Source organism: Macrobrachium rosenbergii, chromosome 5 (genome assembly GCF_040412425.1).
Source record: "Macrobrachium rosenbergii isolate ZJJX-2024 chromosome 5, ASM4041242v1, whole genome shotgun sequence".
NCBI classification, from domain to species: domain Eukaryota; kingdom Metazoa; phylum Arthropoda; class Malacostraca; order Decapoda; family Palaemonidae; genus Macrobrachium; species Macrobrachium rosenbergii.
In genome coordinates, this window is record NC_089745.1 from 6,058,167 (window position 1) to 6,077,382 (window position 19,216).

The window sequence follows — 19,216 nt, forward strand, 5'->3', positions numbered from 1 at the left end:
GTTGGGCACCTGTGAGTTAGCTGTGGTGTATACTTCGGGAATCATGGATTTAAGTAATTTTTTAATAGACACTTATAGGTTTTAGTATTTTAAGATGTGTAGACATAAATAAACTCAGTAGAATTATTATTAGAATTGCCAATGTTGGTTTTTTCCAGATTTAATGCCAGAGAATTTGCCACTTTGATAATTGATGTGTTATCCGATGCAAAACGTAGACAAACTGGGATCTCCTCTCCGACTGGAACTCCTAAAGAAAAAGGTATTTTGTATTGGATGATTTTTTCTCAAAATTGATTCATATTTGATAGTTTTCTCTTGAAAAGTGCATCAAGTTTATAAACATTCAAGATGTTTCATAATATATCAAGGCATGTAACGACATTAGTTACTGAATTAGTGAAGTTTAATTTGAATGTACTGTGTTATCTTACAGGAAATTTAGAATTAACATTTTTATAGTGGTCAAAGTAAAATGTTTCAAGAACACATTTAATCATAGTTGATGGGCTGGATCTTAGTTTAATGTAAGGCTGATTGAGGTGCTTGGTTAATGAATTAGATTTTACAAAATTGAGGAGGTTTTAATTGATATAGTATAATATTTTAGATACTTAAAATCTCTCTTCAGTAGAATACAGACATGTAAATTTTCCATGAAATCCACACAATTATGAATTGTAATTCATCAAAGGTTTTATATTATTCTGAAATAACTTTCAGTAATAGCACTATTTTCACATCTTTTGAATTCATAATTTAGAACTGATTTCAGGTTTTCATAAGATAATGTTGTTAAATTAGATGGTAGTAATAATTTTTCATGTACCAATAATTTAGTAGGACTTACTGACTAAAGGAGATGAGATAGAAGATAATATTCACTTAGTTGTCAAGGAGATGAAAGGAAATCTCCCATATTTTAGTGTACTGGTATGATACAAGTCATGAAAATAATGGCATTGTCCTAATTTTTCTTCCGTGTACTAGACTTAGACCTTCAGTAAACCCTGAATTTGAGTTAATTTTAAGGTATTTGTACTTATTCTTGGTTAGAAATAAAGATTACTGTTCTTTCTGTCAGTTGGATGGGAGCAGGACTTCAGGTGTTATATATGTAATGCTTAATTAGTTTTTATGAGGATATGATGTTAAAAAGATTGGGAATATTCTAGTAGGAGGCTTCATGTCTACATACTGGACGTTTATCCTAATGTGTGTCGACAAAACAGATTAGTTGCTTCTGCAGAGAAAATCCGCCATAGAAACAGACAATAACTTCTACATAGATTTTCCCCTACTAGTGAAGCAGTTGTAACATTTGCATGTAAAGCTTTTTATGTGTCTGCTACAGACCTGGTTTATTTGATTTTATTTACAGCAATCATGAGTTCAGATAGTTGTCATGTGTACATTAGAATTCCATGTGTATGTCCTGTGATGTAGGTCATTTTGATACTTGAATGCATAGTTTTAGATATCATTATTAGATGTGTATATGAAAGTGTCCTATTTTTAGCACTACAGTATTGATATTTATGAAAGAAGCAGTGATATATGAAAAGTTTTAAGTTTTATCAAGATTGTTGTGGAGGAATTTTGATGATATTTAAATTTTTGAAATTTCCTTATGGAACAGCAAGAACTTCATTCTTGAAAAAGTTTTTTCTTGTCAGAAAACATTTATGTATTTATAGTTTAATTTTAGTGATCATTAGAAAGCTTTTATATGTCCAGATGCATGTGAGCATTCAAAGACAGAATTTACTCTTAGATTTGTTTACAGTTCATAGAAGTTTTGTCCTATTTGATGTGTTAAGTGCATTAGAACTTCTCATTAATAAGTGATGTCAGAACTACTTTTGAAGTCTTCCTTATTTTTTTTGTACCCTTTCTTCCTGCTAGCAGTAACCCAAGCTGACCAGAGAGCTGATGGGGCACAGGAGCCCATCCATTCCTCTCTCTCCTCCCCTCCTCATCTGTCAGCCAATCCTGAGGAAGACTCCCTGCCTTCTGCTTTATCTGTTTCTTCTGATGTTCCACTCTCTGGTGTGTCCCTTCATCATTACTCTCCTGTCTACACTAATGATAATGGTTGTGGGATAGCTTTACTTACTCAAAACAACCCACTTTATCGATCGTATGATGAAGTCAATGGGTCATTAGATGATGTAACAAGAGGTAGTTATGATCAAGACTCAATAGATGGAGCAGCTGTGGATCCTAATGAAGCAGATGTTGATACTAGCATTGATGAAGATGACAGACATCATTGTGACACTGATACTTTAGAACAGTCAAGTAATCACTGGAGTCCTGACACTGAAACTGGTCATGAGAGAAGTGAGGGTCCTACATTAGAACCCATCAAACCTCTTGGGCGGAAATATTCAAGTGGGTTTAGCAGTAACAGTGATCTTTCTGATGATGATCATTTTGCAGATTATGATGAAGTCTATGAGCCAGATTACCCTTCGCCTAGTCAGTTTGCTGCCCAGTTAACGAAATCTATTAAAGAGCAACTTTTAACTCCAAGGGCAAAAGTAGATGATGAGAAGCCTAAGTCACATGATATTCTCACCCCTTTGAATTCTTCCTCCTCAACGTTTTCCTCAGCAACTGCTTCATCATCCAAGCCATCTGGAGCTGTTTCTGGCAGTGGAAGTGCAAGGTCTTTATTAGTAAGAACTCTCACTCTACCCCTTAAGTATGCTGCTCAGCATCGACAAAGCCTAACCAAAGTCTTCTCTCGCTCCCAGCCAAGTACCCCAGTGTTACCACGTCGTAATCAGGTGACAAGAAGCTATATAAGGCCAGACCAAATAAATCGGAATGTGAATTTACCATGGAACACTCAGTTGCATAGTTGTGAAGATAGAGATAAATTAGGCAAATCACCCCCAGAAACATCTAATCAGGATTCAAAAAGGAAGACGTCACAAGGAAAGTCGGGTGCTGTAGGGAAGCCTCCTAAAGCCCCTAGCCCACAAAAGGCAGCTACTCGAAAGTCAAGTTTGAATCGCCAGTCATCATTTAGAAATTTATTTACTGTACGTTCAGAGCGACCAGTTAATGCGGAGGCATGTAACAATCCCGTGTTGGAGCCGTGCGCCACGTGTGCACACAATGTGGCTGCGAATATTCAACATGCTTCTATATGGGGAGAAGTAAGCAATCTCCCAAGGGGTTATGTCTGTAATGCAGATGAAAAAGCACACAAGAGGAAGCCATCCAAAGAAGACTGCAAACTGCAGTGATGTTGTTTATTCTGTGAATATTGTTGATCAGTGGTAAATGGCAATTCTTAATATACCACCGTCTGAAAGCATACCTTTAGTCTTAAGGAAGAGCTGTTAACACCTAAATGTGAACGCTTAGCTGTATTAACTGAATGACCACTAATTTAATCCATAACCAACTAGACCTAGACTGCTGACTCGAGCTTTAACTCCCTGTAAATATGTCGTGTCATTGTGATATACTGTACTTACTAATAGGTAATGTGTTTTATTTTTTATAGCGCCCCTGTATTTATATTATTTCAGGTGTTGGTTTTTTGGGGAAAATTGTAGTTCTTGTTCCATCATTGATGTCAGAAATTTGTCATTTCATCAGTGTCATTAAGTATACTGCATGTTATAACCAGTCAAATTGCATTAACCTATTTCTTTTCTCTTCTTCTCTTTCTAGACTTCGGTGACGTGACGTTGACAATGCCTAATTCTCCTAAAATACCACCTGTGAAAGCACCCCATTCTTCTACAAGCACCCCGGCTAACTCTTCACCCGTAAATAGTAATGATATTCATCATTTAAGACATACACAAATATCTATCACTTCCTCTGTTTCATCTAGCACTGATCCTATGGTGACCACAACACATACTCCTCCTCTTTCATTAATCAACAACAATGCAAACAATAACAATAAGGGCGAACTGACGGATGACGGGGAACCTTTATACGACTCCGTGGCTTCAGAAGATGATTACACCTATGTGGAGATGCATAAGAAGCTAGAGCAGCAAAAGGCTATTTTAGCAGAGCAGACAAGACAGAATCAGCTCCATGAATCTGTAAGTATTCCCTCTTGATATATTTTCAGGTTATGGTTTTTGGTTATTTATTTTTTCTAAATGTCAGTTTTCATAATTTTGACTGTGGTTGACATTTGATTTCTTGAAAGGTTTAGCTCCTAAAGTTTTAGAGTTCCTGTATGGTTTAGTGGGTGTAGCGTGCCTTGCCCAGAACACTGTAGATGATGATCAGGGTTCTGATCAGTGCTCCCTCAACCAAACTGCACTGCATTATGCCTTTACTATTCAGCCATTACCTGGAGCTCCAGCTTCATGTTAACTTCATGAATAATCACTAAGAATGTGTAAATGGTTTTATTCTGGCACTTCACTGTGTAGTAGCTGGCATAACTAGCAACATACTTTATTTGTTCTTACAAAAATACAAACCTTCGTCTTCTGTATAGGTATGGATAACCTTTAGTGACAGCTGTTTCAGTTATTAAAGCTTGGCAACAAGGTAGGCTATTGCACGCTCACATGTCAGTACTGTAAATTAGTCACATTTCCTTCATTTGTTACTCAGTCTACAAGACTCGTCAGTACTTTGGTCACAGAGCTCGACTTTGTTTTTAAGATTTAATTAATTTAATATTTTTATTTATGTGTTGATGGTTGTTCAGTAAGTTACTTGCCCAATGCTACTCAGTCACTTTTGTCTTTGGCCGTCACAGTGAGCAGACATGATACCCTTCTCACTCCTTCGTGTAAATGTTGAGTTTGGTTAAGTAGCCCTCTGTTTTTTTTTTTTTTTTTTACTTAGGTTTTTTATTCTTTTTGATGGCAGAATGTATGGAGTAATGAACCTCTTAGTAACTGTCAAAACAGATTAAGCCAAATTTTGGAATATGGAGTTCGTGTCAAAAGGAATGGCATGCAAGTACTGTACTTTTGACCCTTGGATATTTGATTAACAGGCCACATGATCTAGTCCCTATTTTTTACAGACTAGAGTAAAACTAACTGTGAAATTTTTTTCTTGTCCAAAATATCATCAATGATTGTCAAGTTTTGGGAAAAAAAATCAAGGAAATGTCGTTTTGGAAACAAATCAAGGAAAATTTGTCTGAATCTTCATCATTTTGAGTTCACTAATTATATTATGTGTATATAGTATTTAAAGAAACAAATTGAAAAACTAAAATGGAAACTTTTATCATTATTAATAAGAAATTCTTTAAGCTAAAAAAATTAGCACATTAATCTGGTTAAACTAATTGATAATAATGATAGCCTTAGATACCATCTGCACATTTGTCTCTGAAGTTCAAGTAAAAGTGATTAGGTTATTTACAAGTGAGTAGACAGTACCCTGACACCTTTAATTGTCTACTTCGTTGCCAAGTTTCAACAACTGACCTAGCTGTTGCTGAAGGTTATCCACATCCATACAAAAGACTTCACTTTGTATCAAGGGAAAATGCAGTTGATTTTGAATTTGCAATATCATTGGAGAGAATTTATTTTAGTTTTACTTGGTGCAAAGAAAAATTACATATGGGTACTTTTATATCTACAAGTATTTTTCTTATAGTAAGTTAATAGGGACCATAGAATTTTTTCAGGTTAATCCCACTCCTTTACTTTTGCCCTTACTGTAGTTAAATACAATTTTTCAAACTCAGAATTAAACCAAGATAAGTATCATACCATGAGCAGTAACTGTACTTGCATTGATTAAACAATAGCATTAGTGAGTACTTTTCAACATGCAGACTGAAAAAATTTGGGTCTTTTTTCTCTCAGGTTACAGTTTATTGTTGTATTGAATGATGGAAAAGATTAACTTAAAGTATTTCTTTCACTTTATTTTTGGTCATTTTTAATACTGCAAAGTATAGACAATTTTGTTTACAACTACCTTCAACTTTTCATTTTTGCTTTTTCTCTTGCTTTTTTATCATATGGCAATGAAGTACAAGTACTAAGCTCTGAAATAACACCAGACTGTACAACACTGTGAATAATCTCATTGACAAAATTAAGACAAAGTAAAGATGATATAACTCACCACATTAGCAATCATCAGTGGCAAAGATGAAAGATAATATAACTTTCCACATTTCTAATCAACAAGAAATTTCCTTGGGACAGAAGTGATTCACAAAAGCCAAGTGATTGACTAGATTGAATAAGATGAAGTTAAAAGAAGTTTGACAGCTAAGTTAGAGGAGACCAGAGGAAATGGATGAAAAGTGCAAGATAAATTTGTATTTGAGTAGTAGACCATAGTCTATGCATTTGAACAACAAACCATGTACTTCAGGTTAATGGGCGCTTTTCCAAAAATTGTCCATTAGCAGATTAAACTAAATAATCTGCCTAAAGAGTCCTATTTCTCAAAATCATAGTTACTCAGTACAAATACAAATCTAGATATCCATAAGCACAATAATTTGGTAAACAAGACATGAATGATATGATGAAAGAGAATAGGTATATATTTGAGTGTTATATTACTGAAAGCGTAAGAAACTTCAGAACTTAAAAACACCAGCTTGCAAAGTTTCGTCATTAAAGAGCAAGTATAAGTTTACACAGCGTACATGTAATTATGACAATTATGACATCTTCATCATCATAAAAAGTTTTTGTTGGCTTTCCCGTGCAAGTGGTTAGATGTGAAATGAGTTTTCTCCATTCTTCTCTGTTTTGTGCTTTTCTTTGTCAGAACTCCTGTTGTATGTAGGGCTTCATGATTACTAAAGGTTGTTTGCAGCGTCCTTTCAGCCCCTGACTGCACCCACTCATTAGCCTTTTATTTTCCGTCCCTTCCCACTTCCTTTCTTCCATCTTGTTATCCAACCACGCTACTCCCTCTTTCCTCTTTTCATTGTCAGCGCTAAATGGCAGAAAGTGCTCCAGGGCTTGGCTGTATAGCCAGATTTTCATAAACCAAACCAAATGAATCATCTGTTCCCTTTCTCAAGATTTCCTGGGTCTTCCTGTTGGTCATTGTCCTGCTACTTTTGTATTTACTCATTTTCTGATCAACTTTTCCAGTTCCTTGCATATTTACAACCATCTCTATCTGTGAGATCTGCCTTATTTTCAGCCTCTTGATATCACAATTTTCCACCAATTTCACATTTGTAATGCAATATTCCCATTGTGCTTCAACCTTGAATATTAACAATTTACGTTTACACCTCTCCAAAATCAGTATTTTTCATGTCAGTGCCGATGTTTCCGCTGCACATTCTAGTCACAGCATTAATCAGAAAAGAGCATAACATTTCATCTGTTCAACCTCCAGCCCTCTGCCTCATTCTGTTATGTCAGTCTGTAACCTCAACATTTCGTCAGCATTTCTCGAGATCATTTTTATGTGCTCCCAGCCTTTATGCCATCTTGCTCTTTTGCTCATTTTTTTCTGACTTTGCTCTTCAGTCTTATCTTGGGTTTGCAATTTGTTGATAGATGCATATGTATATTTGAAGGAACTGGCTTTTGTCTGTTTCCCTTTTTGTCTGTGTGAAGAAGTGCCTGATCTATGTTGTTTTTTGAAAAAGACTTCATTCACCGATATTCCCTCCTTGTTAAATGCTATTGATTCTTAGTTAAGCATTAATGATCCATAATACAGAATGTGAGAATCTGTGTACATTTTCTTTTTTTTTTTCATACTCTCTCAGGCAGCATTACAGTATAGGGAAATCATTTTTTCCATAAATAGCAAATTTTGCTGGGATTAAATTTTTGGAAATTTGTAAAATTTAGTGCTGAATTTTTCTAAAAAGTAATCCCAAGTTTTTAAACATTTTTTGTCTATATACATGCATTTTGTTTATTCTCTGGGATAGAATGGGATTGGTATCTGTATACATGCATTTTTTTTTATTCTCTGGGATAGAATGGGATTTGTGAACTGATGTGTATAGTTAGAGGTGATTGGGGCTAGTTGAATGTTGGACCTGATGCTACTGTTGTTTTGACTTGGTTCTAATAGGTACATACAGTATGTCAAAGTCTGCCAGGTAAGCATACTGCTCTTTTATGTTTTTCCTGGACAAGGACTCTCACCTATTGTGCTTGTGTTGTTGGAAACAGCTTTCACCACAGAGAACTTGTTTAGTCTTTGGGGATATGGACAGACCAGTGTTTCAAATTTATGCAGAAGGGAGCATATAAATGCCTTGCCCCCAAGTTTCCTGTTTATGGGTCTTTAGACAGTCAGTCAGTAGTGAGTCTCTGTTGTCCCAGTCTGCCACTAATGGAGAAGGCACATGGTCTAGACCCTGGTTCTCGTGCAGCAGGTGCACCCCTGCTGTCACCACCATAGGACTGCTCCACAACACTTTTGCCCCCAGGGACACTGGTCCTGTACCCCAGTAATGTAGATGCAACATTTATGTATAAGATTCAGAAATAATATGAGGGAGTATGAAATACCGGTAAAACGTACCTTAAATTCAGGAGGATACAGCAGAGAGCAGGAATGAATTTGCTCTGCACTTAAATATTTGGAGATCAGAAGATTCTACTGTTGCACTAGGCTAACTATTCCACATTTGAGTTGTAGCCAAGATAAAACTCCTAGTAAACTGAGTAGTATTAAACCTGATACTAGAAAACAACACACTGTTTGCAGCAGCAGTCTGCCTAGTGTAGCAATCAGAAACAGCTAGGTCAGGTAAAGAATAGAGTAGAGGATGTTTGTCGTCATAGTACAGTACATTTTATGTAGCAAACATGATGAACTCACTTTACATCAGTGCCAAAAGTCAACGTTAAAAGTTGGCAAAATAAACTTGACTGATGATGTATCTCTATCCAAGAGTTTGAGATGAGAGTCAGCACTAGAAGACCATGCTCAAGAACTGTACTCCAAACAAGAAGAAAATAGTTAAAACACTTAGTTTTAATGGCTTCATCCTGAAACATTCTAAGGGATTTCTGCAAGATACCATCTTTTTGAGAAACAGGAAGCATTATTATGTACATGCTTTTCAGAAGTTAATTTCTTGTCAAAAGTTACTCCTAAAATCTTAAAAGCCAAACATTCTGGATTGACCAAGTCTCATACTTTGAGTTTTAGAAGGGATAAGCTTCATACCCCAAAGCCTGCTCCACTCATTAAACACATGCCAGATCTCTGTTCAAGGATTCTGCAGCCACAGACCCAAGGCACGGAAAAGGAACAATGGCTAGTAGAGTAGCATCTTTGGTGTATGCATTTTATTTGTTCTTCAGACCTTGCCTCATGTCATTAGTATAGAAAGTGAATAGCAAAGGTCCAAGAATACTACCTTAGGAACACCTGAGTTGACATTACTAAAGCTTAGGAACACCTGAGTTGACATTACTAAAGCTTTTTTACTGACCATCAATGCAGACCCTTTGGGTTCTGCCTAATAAAAATTCATGTAAAATATTATTAAAAGATCCCATCCCTTCCTAGTAATCTTAGCTTATACTTCACGATTCAATGGCTGAGGCTGCACCAAAATCTAGACCAACTGTGCATGACTCTGCACCCTCACCAAGAGCACTCTGCAAAACAGTAGATATTGACAAGAGTGCATTACAAATACCAAGGCTCTTATGAAACCCAAACTGCAATGCTGGTAGCAGGTTGTCATCTTCAACAAACCTACAAAGACACTTAGAGAGGAGCTTCTCAAAAAAGTTATTTCTTCCACTGCATCTCACCAGAAGACTTAGGCTTCACTTGTTTCCATCCCCAATTTCTGTAACACTTTTCACCAATCTGCTATACCTTTTGTTGTCGATTGGATCATCATTGGAAAAACTATTGGTTTTTACCTCTCTTTATTGTAAACTATCCATGTACCCCACACCTTTCTTCTTGCAATAGCTTTTAATCTTTCGTCATTTTGAAGGTAGGTGTATCGTTTCATGTTATAATTTTTTGTTGTGTCTGAATTCACAACAACAAGATTTACTTTTTTGTGCATTTTACACTTTTTTCTGCATTTTTACACTTGTTTGGTATCTTCCATAGTTATATGGTGATCATTGTCTTCTCAGCTTGTCTTCCACATCCCATTCAGTTAATTAGCCATTAAATTTCTTGGTGTAAAATTTCCTTTCTTCCATCCAGCTCGCACTTTTTTATATTGAAACTAGCGAAAGGGAATCAGGAGTGTGACAGAGGGGCATATTATCAGAATTAGTATTCTGTAGCCAAACATAAATCTATGTACTGTACTTAACTTTCCTCAGTGGTACAGAAACCACGAAGACCGAAAGAGCAATGATGTTACAGGTTCAGCCTATCCTTGCCATCTATGGCACTTCTGTGGACGAGGGATGAGTTATGATCATCTTAGTAGCCAATGTAGGCAGGATAAAGAGCCTCCTTGCCTTGAGTCTGTTAATATTCCATGACTGTGCCAACAATGGCGCTATTCTGGTCTATACCAGCTGTAAGAGAATTCTTTATCTTAGTTCATCTGTCTTATGCAACCCAGATGGTACCATAAGGGTGACTTCTTTTGAAGATGAGAAAAGTCTGCCTAAAATAAGTTTCCATCAAAACCTATTTTTCTATACAGTGTATTTTTACCAGATTTTATGTTCTTACCTATACAGTATGACCTTCATTATTTTCTGAGCCGATCTTCCATGTCCTTCATGGTTAATTAAACCATAAATATCCAGGAGTAAAATCTTCCTGCCATGCAGCCTATACAGTATTTTAACTTTGTTCTAACTTTTTGTTTGCTGGTCTTATACTATTTTGAGTGTTTTATGTTTTTGTGGGGACTTCCTTTTTTAGGTAGCTTACTATGTCATCTGAATATGTAGTCTTGCTTTTGCTTTTCTGGATGTGGTGTTTTAGAGGAAATAACCAGGTTTTCTGAGGTTGTTTTTTTTAACTAGGGATAATTTCCTTATTAAAGGAGTGCTTAGATTTATAATCACCTGTCACAGTGAAGGAGTGTCTAGTTTTAAGATCACCCTCCACAATAATGAGACATTTCCATTGTAGATGTCATAAGCTTGATTATTCTGCTGATTCTGCAAAGGATAATTATAGCCACGTATTTATTGCGTGTCTTGATATGACTGTTTTGTCTCTGTGGACAGTGTTGTATTGTGCATCATGATAATACAAGTATTGTATGTATTTTCACATTATTGTTAGTAAATAAATAATCTAACCATACCACTGAGTTAATGTTCTTACTGTTATGGGACTTAAACATTACATCTTATTTATTAAACAGTATTGCTTAGAATTAACTAATTCTTTCAGTAAAGGGATAAACGGAAAATTTTCTTGATTCTGACGAACAGTTGTTCAAGTATTTATTCACAATACTTTATTTATATTGTTTGTTGAAAGGTGTCTAATCTTTAAAGATAGGTTTGTAAACTTTTGTAAATATCATGGGAACATTGACCAGGAAATGAGACATCAAACCATCCTTAGCCATCTTAGGGAGAGGAAGTATATGACTTATCCTTTAAATATAGACAGATTTTACTCAGAAAGAGTACATACTTAGGATATGTAGAGGATACACAAGTTGAGAAATATAGCAGTAGCCATCTTTTAAATAGATGTCAGGTGTTTTATCATACCATTCCCTAAGAGTTAGAGTGCAATATGCAGTGTAATTTTCTTGCAGAATCACATGCAAACTTTATGAGGCTCTCAAGATTTTTCCTAAAAAATAGTTTTTATAATTCTTCGTTTCCTCGAGTTTGTCAAATAGGGCAATCCAGTTTGTCACATATGAGCACATACATTTTAACTGCTAAGCCTGACACACTTCACTTTGCAAATGTAGACCCTTTTTAAAAGAAAAAAATTTCGATTTTTTTAAATGTAAAAGGAGTCATTCTCAGAGGCTGTCTTAATTAAAAAAAAACATGCAATCCTACCTTTCATGTTAATGTACTTTTCATATCTCTCTAGCTATGATAGGAGACTGATACCATTCTCTCATTACAGTAAAGATGCGAAAGAAAAGCACTTAAAAAACTTTTTATGCAAACAAGAACTAGAATTTTAATTTATTTGACATTAAATAAAAAAGCCATTCTGCATAAACTGTGCATAATACTTTAAAAATTATTTTAATTATATTTGAGTGACTCATAAGCAGTTGAAACTCGGTGAAAGTGTCATTACAATTTTATTATTTTTTATGTTTTCCTTAGTTATAACTGTAATAATACTCTAGGAAAACTAAAGGCCTTGTATAGAAGAAAAAATCTGTATACTGTATAGAGTATTTGTTTTCTGCATAGAAAGTATTTCCTGTATATTTTCCTACTTGGAAGTGCAGTGAACTGGCAAGTAATGTGGTTAACACAAGATGGTTGGGTGGGCTTGTTTTTTCTTTTATAACTCTCTCTCTCTCTCTCTCTCTCTCTCTCTCTCTCTCTCTCTCTCTCTCTCTCTCTCTCTCTCTCTCTCTCTCTCTCTCTCTCTCTTGGGCTTGTTTTTCTTTATAACTCTCTCTCTCTCTCTCTCTCTCTCTCTCTCTCTCTCTCTCTCTCTCTCTCTCTCTCTCTCTCTCTCTCTCTGTTACATTGCATAATTTCCAGTAATTGAGTTTTTATTTTAACCTGGGGTCTACTTTTTATGTATCTTAATATCTGTTTCTGTAACATTTATTCTTGTAAGCACAGTAAATTAAACATAAAGCCATAAGAATCTAGAGAAGTCTGAAGCAACCTTTCTAGAGTACAGTGCATTTTTCTATCTGGGCCCAAGGTAATCCCTGTCAAACTGGTTTGAAGACATTCCATGTTTGGTAAGTCATGACTTGCCACACTGATTTTTACTTGATGACTCATCAGTAAAGTATTGTTATTCTTTTGTAAACCATCTTTGGTTCTTTACTTGAGCATAATTTGGGTAAGAGGAATTTTGTAATATATTTGTATTTCATTGTTCTAAAAACCTCTACCAAACATGTATCTTATAAAAGAAGATGACCTTGAATGTGTATCTCATATTCTGGTCCTCATGCCTATAGTTGAGTCCCTCAGGTTATCACCTTACCCTCTCTCCCTCCCTTCATGCACTGTTCACCACTGCCACCACCACCACCCCTAAAAAAAGTCACCTGCTGCTGCCACCTTTCTTCATATAGTCGAGTTGGGCAGGTACATGAGCAACAGTGCGATTAGGTGGGGTGATGTGTGTGTGTGTGAGTGTGTGTGTGTTGGGTGGAGTATGCCCTCCAGCTATGAGTATTGCCCCTCCTACCTCATTATTATTCCTCACTTGAGCCCCAGCATGCATAGGCTTTGTCTTTCTTGAGAGTTGACTCTTTAGTGTGGTGGTATCATCTTTCATTGCAGATTTATAGTGTTGCAAAGTTGTCATTGTTGATATAAACGCTTTTGGATTTAAGTGAATACCATTGTTACTTCTTGTGTTCATATGTAAGTGTTGTGTTTTTTCTCATTGAAATATGAATTAGTGATTGAAAGGTTTTCTGTTAGTTTTCAAGGATTTTGATATGTGGAAGTGAAACTATTTTATTTGAAATTTAGGTAACCTGAGAAATGGGTGCCATTTACTTTCCCATTTTGAGGTATCGTGCGACATCTGTACTTTTTACCGTGAGTGGTAGTGGTAGTGTCATTTTTATCCAGGCATATAACTTAATATCTAAAGACTTATACTGCATTATTTAAGTATTTTACATATTTTACACAATATCCTTTTAATCTGCATCACTCATAGACCACCATATGGAAAGATCATAGTTATATGTATTTTATTGTAAAACTATATATCGTGAACGTAGAAGTTAGCTTTGCTTAATTCTAAATGATTAACAATAAAAATAGAATATTAACAGCATTAACACTGATTTGTTTGCTAATGACTGCTTGTAGACGTGTTCCAAATATCATACAGAGTAGGCTTATGTTGTCCCGTACTCAGGATCATGCTTTCAATGAAGTAACATTTTCTTGAGCATCAATCAAGTTGATAAAGGATATTGGATATATACTGTTTATGATTAGCTGCAGCATAAAGCAAGCAGTACAATAAGTGCTCAGGTCTATGTAGATTGTTGTTACAATATCTTAATTTGAATGTTGTTACGGTTATTTACAAATACAGTAAGCACCCATTTACTTGACTAACAGATTTATGCAAAATAGGGTGTCAGTGTATAATAATAAAAAGAGCAGCAAAGATAGACTTGAAATGAAATGCAGTACAGCAAAATCTCAGTTATCCATTACATTTGTCCTTAGCCTCTCCAGACACTTAAAAAAATCTGGGTGATAGCAATCCTCATGCCTAAAAGACAATTTGATAAAACAATACCATGAATCTCCTCCCTGTACAGGATGTGCGCTTGTTCTCATATTAATTCTGATAAATATAAATGAGTTTGCAAGATGATATGATCAAGATATTTAAATTTTATGCCTGCTTTCTTTTAAGTTTTCCTGTCAGTGCTGAATGACCTCATAGGTCCCAGCACTTGGTCTATAGCCTACATATTATATTCCATTCCATTCCGTACTTTATAAAAATTCAACCACAAAATACTGTACAATTAATACCTGTTTATGTACAGTTGAAAACAGTAACAAGTAAAAGTGTTTACAGGTGAAGGGGAAAAGGAATATAAAGATAATTTAAAGATGATATGAGACAGCAAATTATTAAATAAATGTATTTTAATTTCATTACGTACTTTAATAAAAATCTCCTTTAATGCCATAAAATACAGTTTCTGTCAACATATATTTACCGTAGCCCAATTAAAGAAAAAAGTATTGCGATGATATTGTACTTGAGAGAGGACATAAAAACAAATCTTTTAAAAATTGATGAGGGAGCTAGAATAAATTTTTTCGCTTTCTTTCATTTCCCACTTATAAAAATTCCCCCTGATGCCATGACATACAGTCAGCCCTAGGTAATAGACACACATCTTCACACAGATCAATGAATGGCATCTTGTGAACATGTGCCTGTCAAAATTGATCAACAGGCAAACATGCAGGTGTTGTAAAGGTGGTATGCAATGGGGAATAACTGTGATATCCTTTCCATGTAATTTTGACAGCCCCAAGGGATCTACATGAGAAAGAACTTACTTATTTGGCTGCATTCTCCCACGTTCCATAGGAACTTTGGGTGTTTCAGCTTCATCGCCAGAGATTATCCAGCAGCCTAGACTTACTTAGCTTCAACCACCAACCTCTACAAGCCAAGTGGGGCTAGTTCTGTAGTTGGTGAGGTGAATGGGCCATTTATCTAGTCAACTCCTCTATTCCAGTTGTGGGCTTCCTCTTTACTTCATCACTGTAAAAAGTTGATCTCATCCATCAGCAAATATGCAGTACAGTAGAGTAGCCCTCTTGTGACCCTTTGAGCTTTATGGGCTAGGTTCGGAATTTTCTGTGGAACTGAGAAGGCATATTCTAATTTCAAGAAGGAATTCTGTTATGGATGCATAAGCCTTCCAAATGGGATCTTTCCCAGGTCTTGGAACAATCCTTCCATAGCGCCCTACTAATCTTTGCAAAAGAATTCATTGCCGAATCTCACACTGAAGACTTTTTCTCCTGGTATTTACATCTTTTGAGACAGGTCAGCGAGCTTTGTGCCCTTTCTGGAAGTCAAATATTGAAAGGCCTGGGACTTGTTTTTGTCATTTGCAGCTGTTTTTGTGTCAGACCAAGTTCCAGGTTGGTAGAACCATTCCACAGCATCTTTCATCATCCCTTGTGTAGGGCCTGTTGCTTCAAATGTTGAGGGGGGCCTCATTTTGTATGTGGTGAAGATGATAATTCATTACCATAGGAGAACTAGTGATTCCAGGTAACTGGAGGGGTCCAAAAAACAAGTTTTGAAAAACAGGGTATCCTACTGGCTCAGACAAGTAATCTTCAGAGCTTAGAGCCATGACTCAGATGGTGAAGCAGTGTAGTTAGTGTTTTTGTCATGGAATCATTGGTTTTTAAACATGATATGGATGTGAATGTTGTTTTAAATGCAGACCCCCTGGTGTGTCACCATGCATTTGTGAAGTTCTGCTTGAAGGATTTAACAGATAATTGGATGGATACATAATCATAAATGGCATTCTACTGATGTGTACCTTCTGAGTAATAGCTTTTACATCTCCCATATATTGTAAGTGTTATTGTTTTCATTTAAAAAACACAGGTTTTTAGATAAACGAATCTTTCTTTGCACCAGAAAGTCCTTACTTATGGTAACCCTCTTTCTTATCAGAGTCAGTCCTTGACCTCTCATAGTCTCCCAGTGCTCTCTAGGATCCTTCAGGTTTTGATTACTAGTCTAGGGCATTCACCAGCACAGTTTCCAACCTAAATTGCAATACTGGCATACTTGAGTGATAGGGTTATGTAGAAACAAATTGAATTCTTCTAAGTTTGAAAGTTTTTCATAAAGCTAAGTTTTTCATACAAGCCTATCACTTATTTAACAGTTTTCCTCCCCATCACTTATGTAAAAGTTTCCTTCTTCTCAACATAGCAGTTCTCACAGCTTCATATCCAGGTGATACAGAATTTGAGGCAGTTAATTAATAGGTACCTGAAGCTTTTGGTGTTGCATTTGACACCACTGCTGGTCTTTTGTTTATGATACAAGAGTGTGGTTTGTAGGGACATTCAAAGACCATGAATGCAGCCACGTATAAGTGATGGGTTTGCATGAAAATAAAGTGATTGTGTTTATAAAATTCCAGATTTATCTGTTAGTTCTACTACTTAACAAACATTTAGAATAGTTTGCTTCATCAAAACTTTACTAAGATTGGATCTTGCAAACAGAATTCAGTGCTGCATTGGTCACCATATTTATGAGTATTATTCCTTTCAGTTCTTTGATCAGGACTCTCCTCAGATGGAGGCGGAAATCAGCCTCGAGGTATATCTTCAAATGAAAGAAAAGCTGGAATCAAGTGAAGCTAAAATACAGGAATTGCAGTGCAACAATGCTGAGATGCGCCACAAGTTGAATGAACTTAGCTCTACTGTAAGTTTTGATGAAAAGAGTTTGAGATAATAATGCAGTAACAATGTAGGAATGACCATTATGCTCACTAAAGTCATCCATTTCTTTGCATTGGCTTCTGTGTACATTATCATTTCATGGATATTTAGTAGCCTGATGAATAGAGCTGAACTTACAGCTCAGTTTTCTGATATATAAAAAAATATCATCATCAGTTCACTAAGGTTAATTGTGTGCAAAAGTGTTTTAGTAGGGATTGATCAGGAGAGGGGTCCCACTCTGTAAGTTTTCTTTGTTTGTTTTGCAATTGCTTCATAGGTAGTGTGAAAGGGTGTCATTGATTTTAAGGATTTCCTTGTCTTACAGATGAACTTTTATTAATTTTGACTAAACCTGAAAACTTTCAAGTTATTGTTTATTTGTAATCTGGTATTGGTCCTTAACACAGTCCAGTGTATCAGAGAAATATTAAGTACACAAAACTATAGCTGTCTGGGAGGAAACAACTTTGCATGAGTATGATTAATTTATGGTACACCTTATCATTTAAGACCAGCATGCAGATGCAAAGTCAAAGTTCTGTAATTTATGATTTGACTTTAGTAACAAGGCACTGTATTGGGCTCTGGGTGCTAAGAACCAAACCTGCATGCATATTTCTGTAAAATTTTATGTTGCATTGTCTTGTTTTCCAAATTCAACTGAATTTGTTTGAAAATACTTTTCTATAAATCATATTTTGTTTTAGTAATATTGACTCAGAAAACTCGTACTTATTGGGATTAATAATTTTATGTGTACATACACTACTTTAGGTAAAAAGCCTGCAACAGGAAAACATCAGTTTGCGGTCAATGTACAACAGTGGAAGTAGTGGTTTAGGACCCCCAACGCATTCTACCCCACCACCATCCTTGTTGTCTTCCACCATGTCACAGTCTCTGTATAATGGAGATGTTGATCCTCAGGTATTTGGGGTTGTATTTGACACAGTAATTTGTATGAGCATTTGAAATTTGTGTGCAAGCATGTTGATTTAAAGTATTGTATTGCTAATCTGAGTTGATAAGTATGTATGTTTGGAGATAACTAGTAGGTTAACATTACTATGATTCAGGTAAATATGCGTACAACTTGTACTAGTCGAGTCCCATCCCAGAGACCTTTTAGTATGTTTGAAGCTCGTCAAGGCCCCCCGAATGCCCCTGGCCAAATTCATCATATGGATCAAGCCCGAACTTCCTCCTACCAGATGGCAACCGTTGTAAGTACAGTAGCACTAGATATTTTCTGTAAAGGATCTTGATTTATGGTTCAATAGGAAACCATTCACTCATTTGTTGTGTTGAGGGCTATCCAGCTCATTTGAGACAGAGAATTAATTTGTTTGCATTACAGAACTTGCTTGCTAAGTTATTCTTTTGTAATAATAATCCTGTACCATGTTAATGATAGTAGTAACAAAACCAGTATCCTTATCGATTCTCAGTTAGGATACATGTTAATGACTTTTGTGTGTGTTTGTGTGTTATTTATCATAATCCTCATCAGTAATGTTTGTCCAATTTCCCTTTATGGGGTTAGACATAAATTATTTCTGTTTCATTTCCTCTTGTCATTTATACTTTTTTTTGGTAAACACATCCCTGATCAAGTTCTTCATCTATGCTCTTTTCTTGGTTCCCTGAGGCTTCCTGCTGGTCTTTGTCCTCCTACTTCTGTATTTGTTACTATCTTCTCTAACTTTCTTCATTCCCTCTCTATGGATATGAAAAATTTCACACTATGTTATGGTAGTTGGTTTTCCAGCTGCTGGACATCACATATCTTGGTAACTTCAACATTTATAAACCAAACAGAAACTTCTTTCAGTTTTCTTCTGAAGATGGAAAGAGAAACCCACAAGATTCTTGTGTATAACTTGTTTACTGGTAAATATTTACATATTACTTTGATCTCGAATAATTTCAGGTCCTAACTGTGACCCTTTTTCAAGAGATGAGGTAGTCAGGCTGGGCCTTGAACCAGCCTGACTACCTCATCTCTTGAAAAAGGGTCACAGTTAGGACCTGAAAGTACTCGAGATCAAAGTAATATGTAAATATTTACCAGTAAACAAGTTATACACAAGAATCTTGTGGGTTTCTCTTTCCATCTTCAACATTTATGTTAAGATTTCCCAGTGCACCTTATAATG

General features: G+C 35.8%; 1 protein-coding gene across 2 annotated transcripts in view; it reads left to right on the forward strand.

Annotated features, from left to right (window-relative positions):
• The window catches only part of Git (ARF GTPase-activating protein GIT1), a 45,324-nt gene that overhangs the window by 9,364 nt on the left and 16,744 nt on the right, over window positions 1-19,216 (forward strand). The window contains exons 8-13 of one of the 2 annotated variants that reach the window (XM_067103417.1): window positions 159-262; window positions 1,906-2,049; window positions 3,691-4,076; window positions 16,885-17,040; window positions 17,835-17,987; window positions 18,137-18,283. In XM_067103417.1, coding sequence (XP_066959518.1) covers window positions 159-262; window positions 1,906-2,049; window positions 3,691-4,076; window positions 16,885-17,040; window positions 17,835-17,987; window positions 18,137-18,283 — 1,090 coding nt within the window. The remainder of the gene's footprint in view (window positions 1-158; window positions 263-1,905; window positions 2,050-3,690; window positions 4,077-16,884; window positions 17,041-17,834; window positions 17,988-18,136; window positions 18,284-19,216) is intronic. The other variant, XM_067103418.1, reaches the window with a different exon arrangement.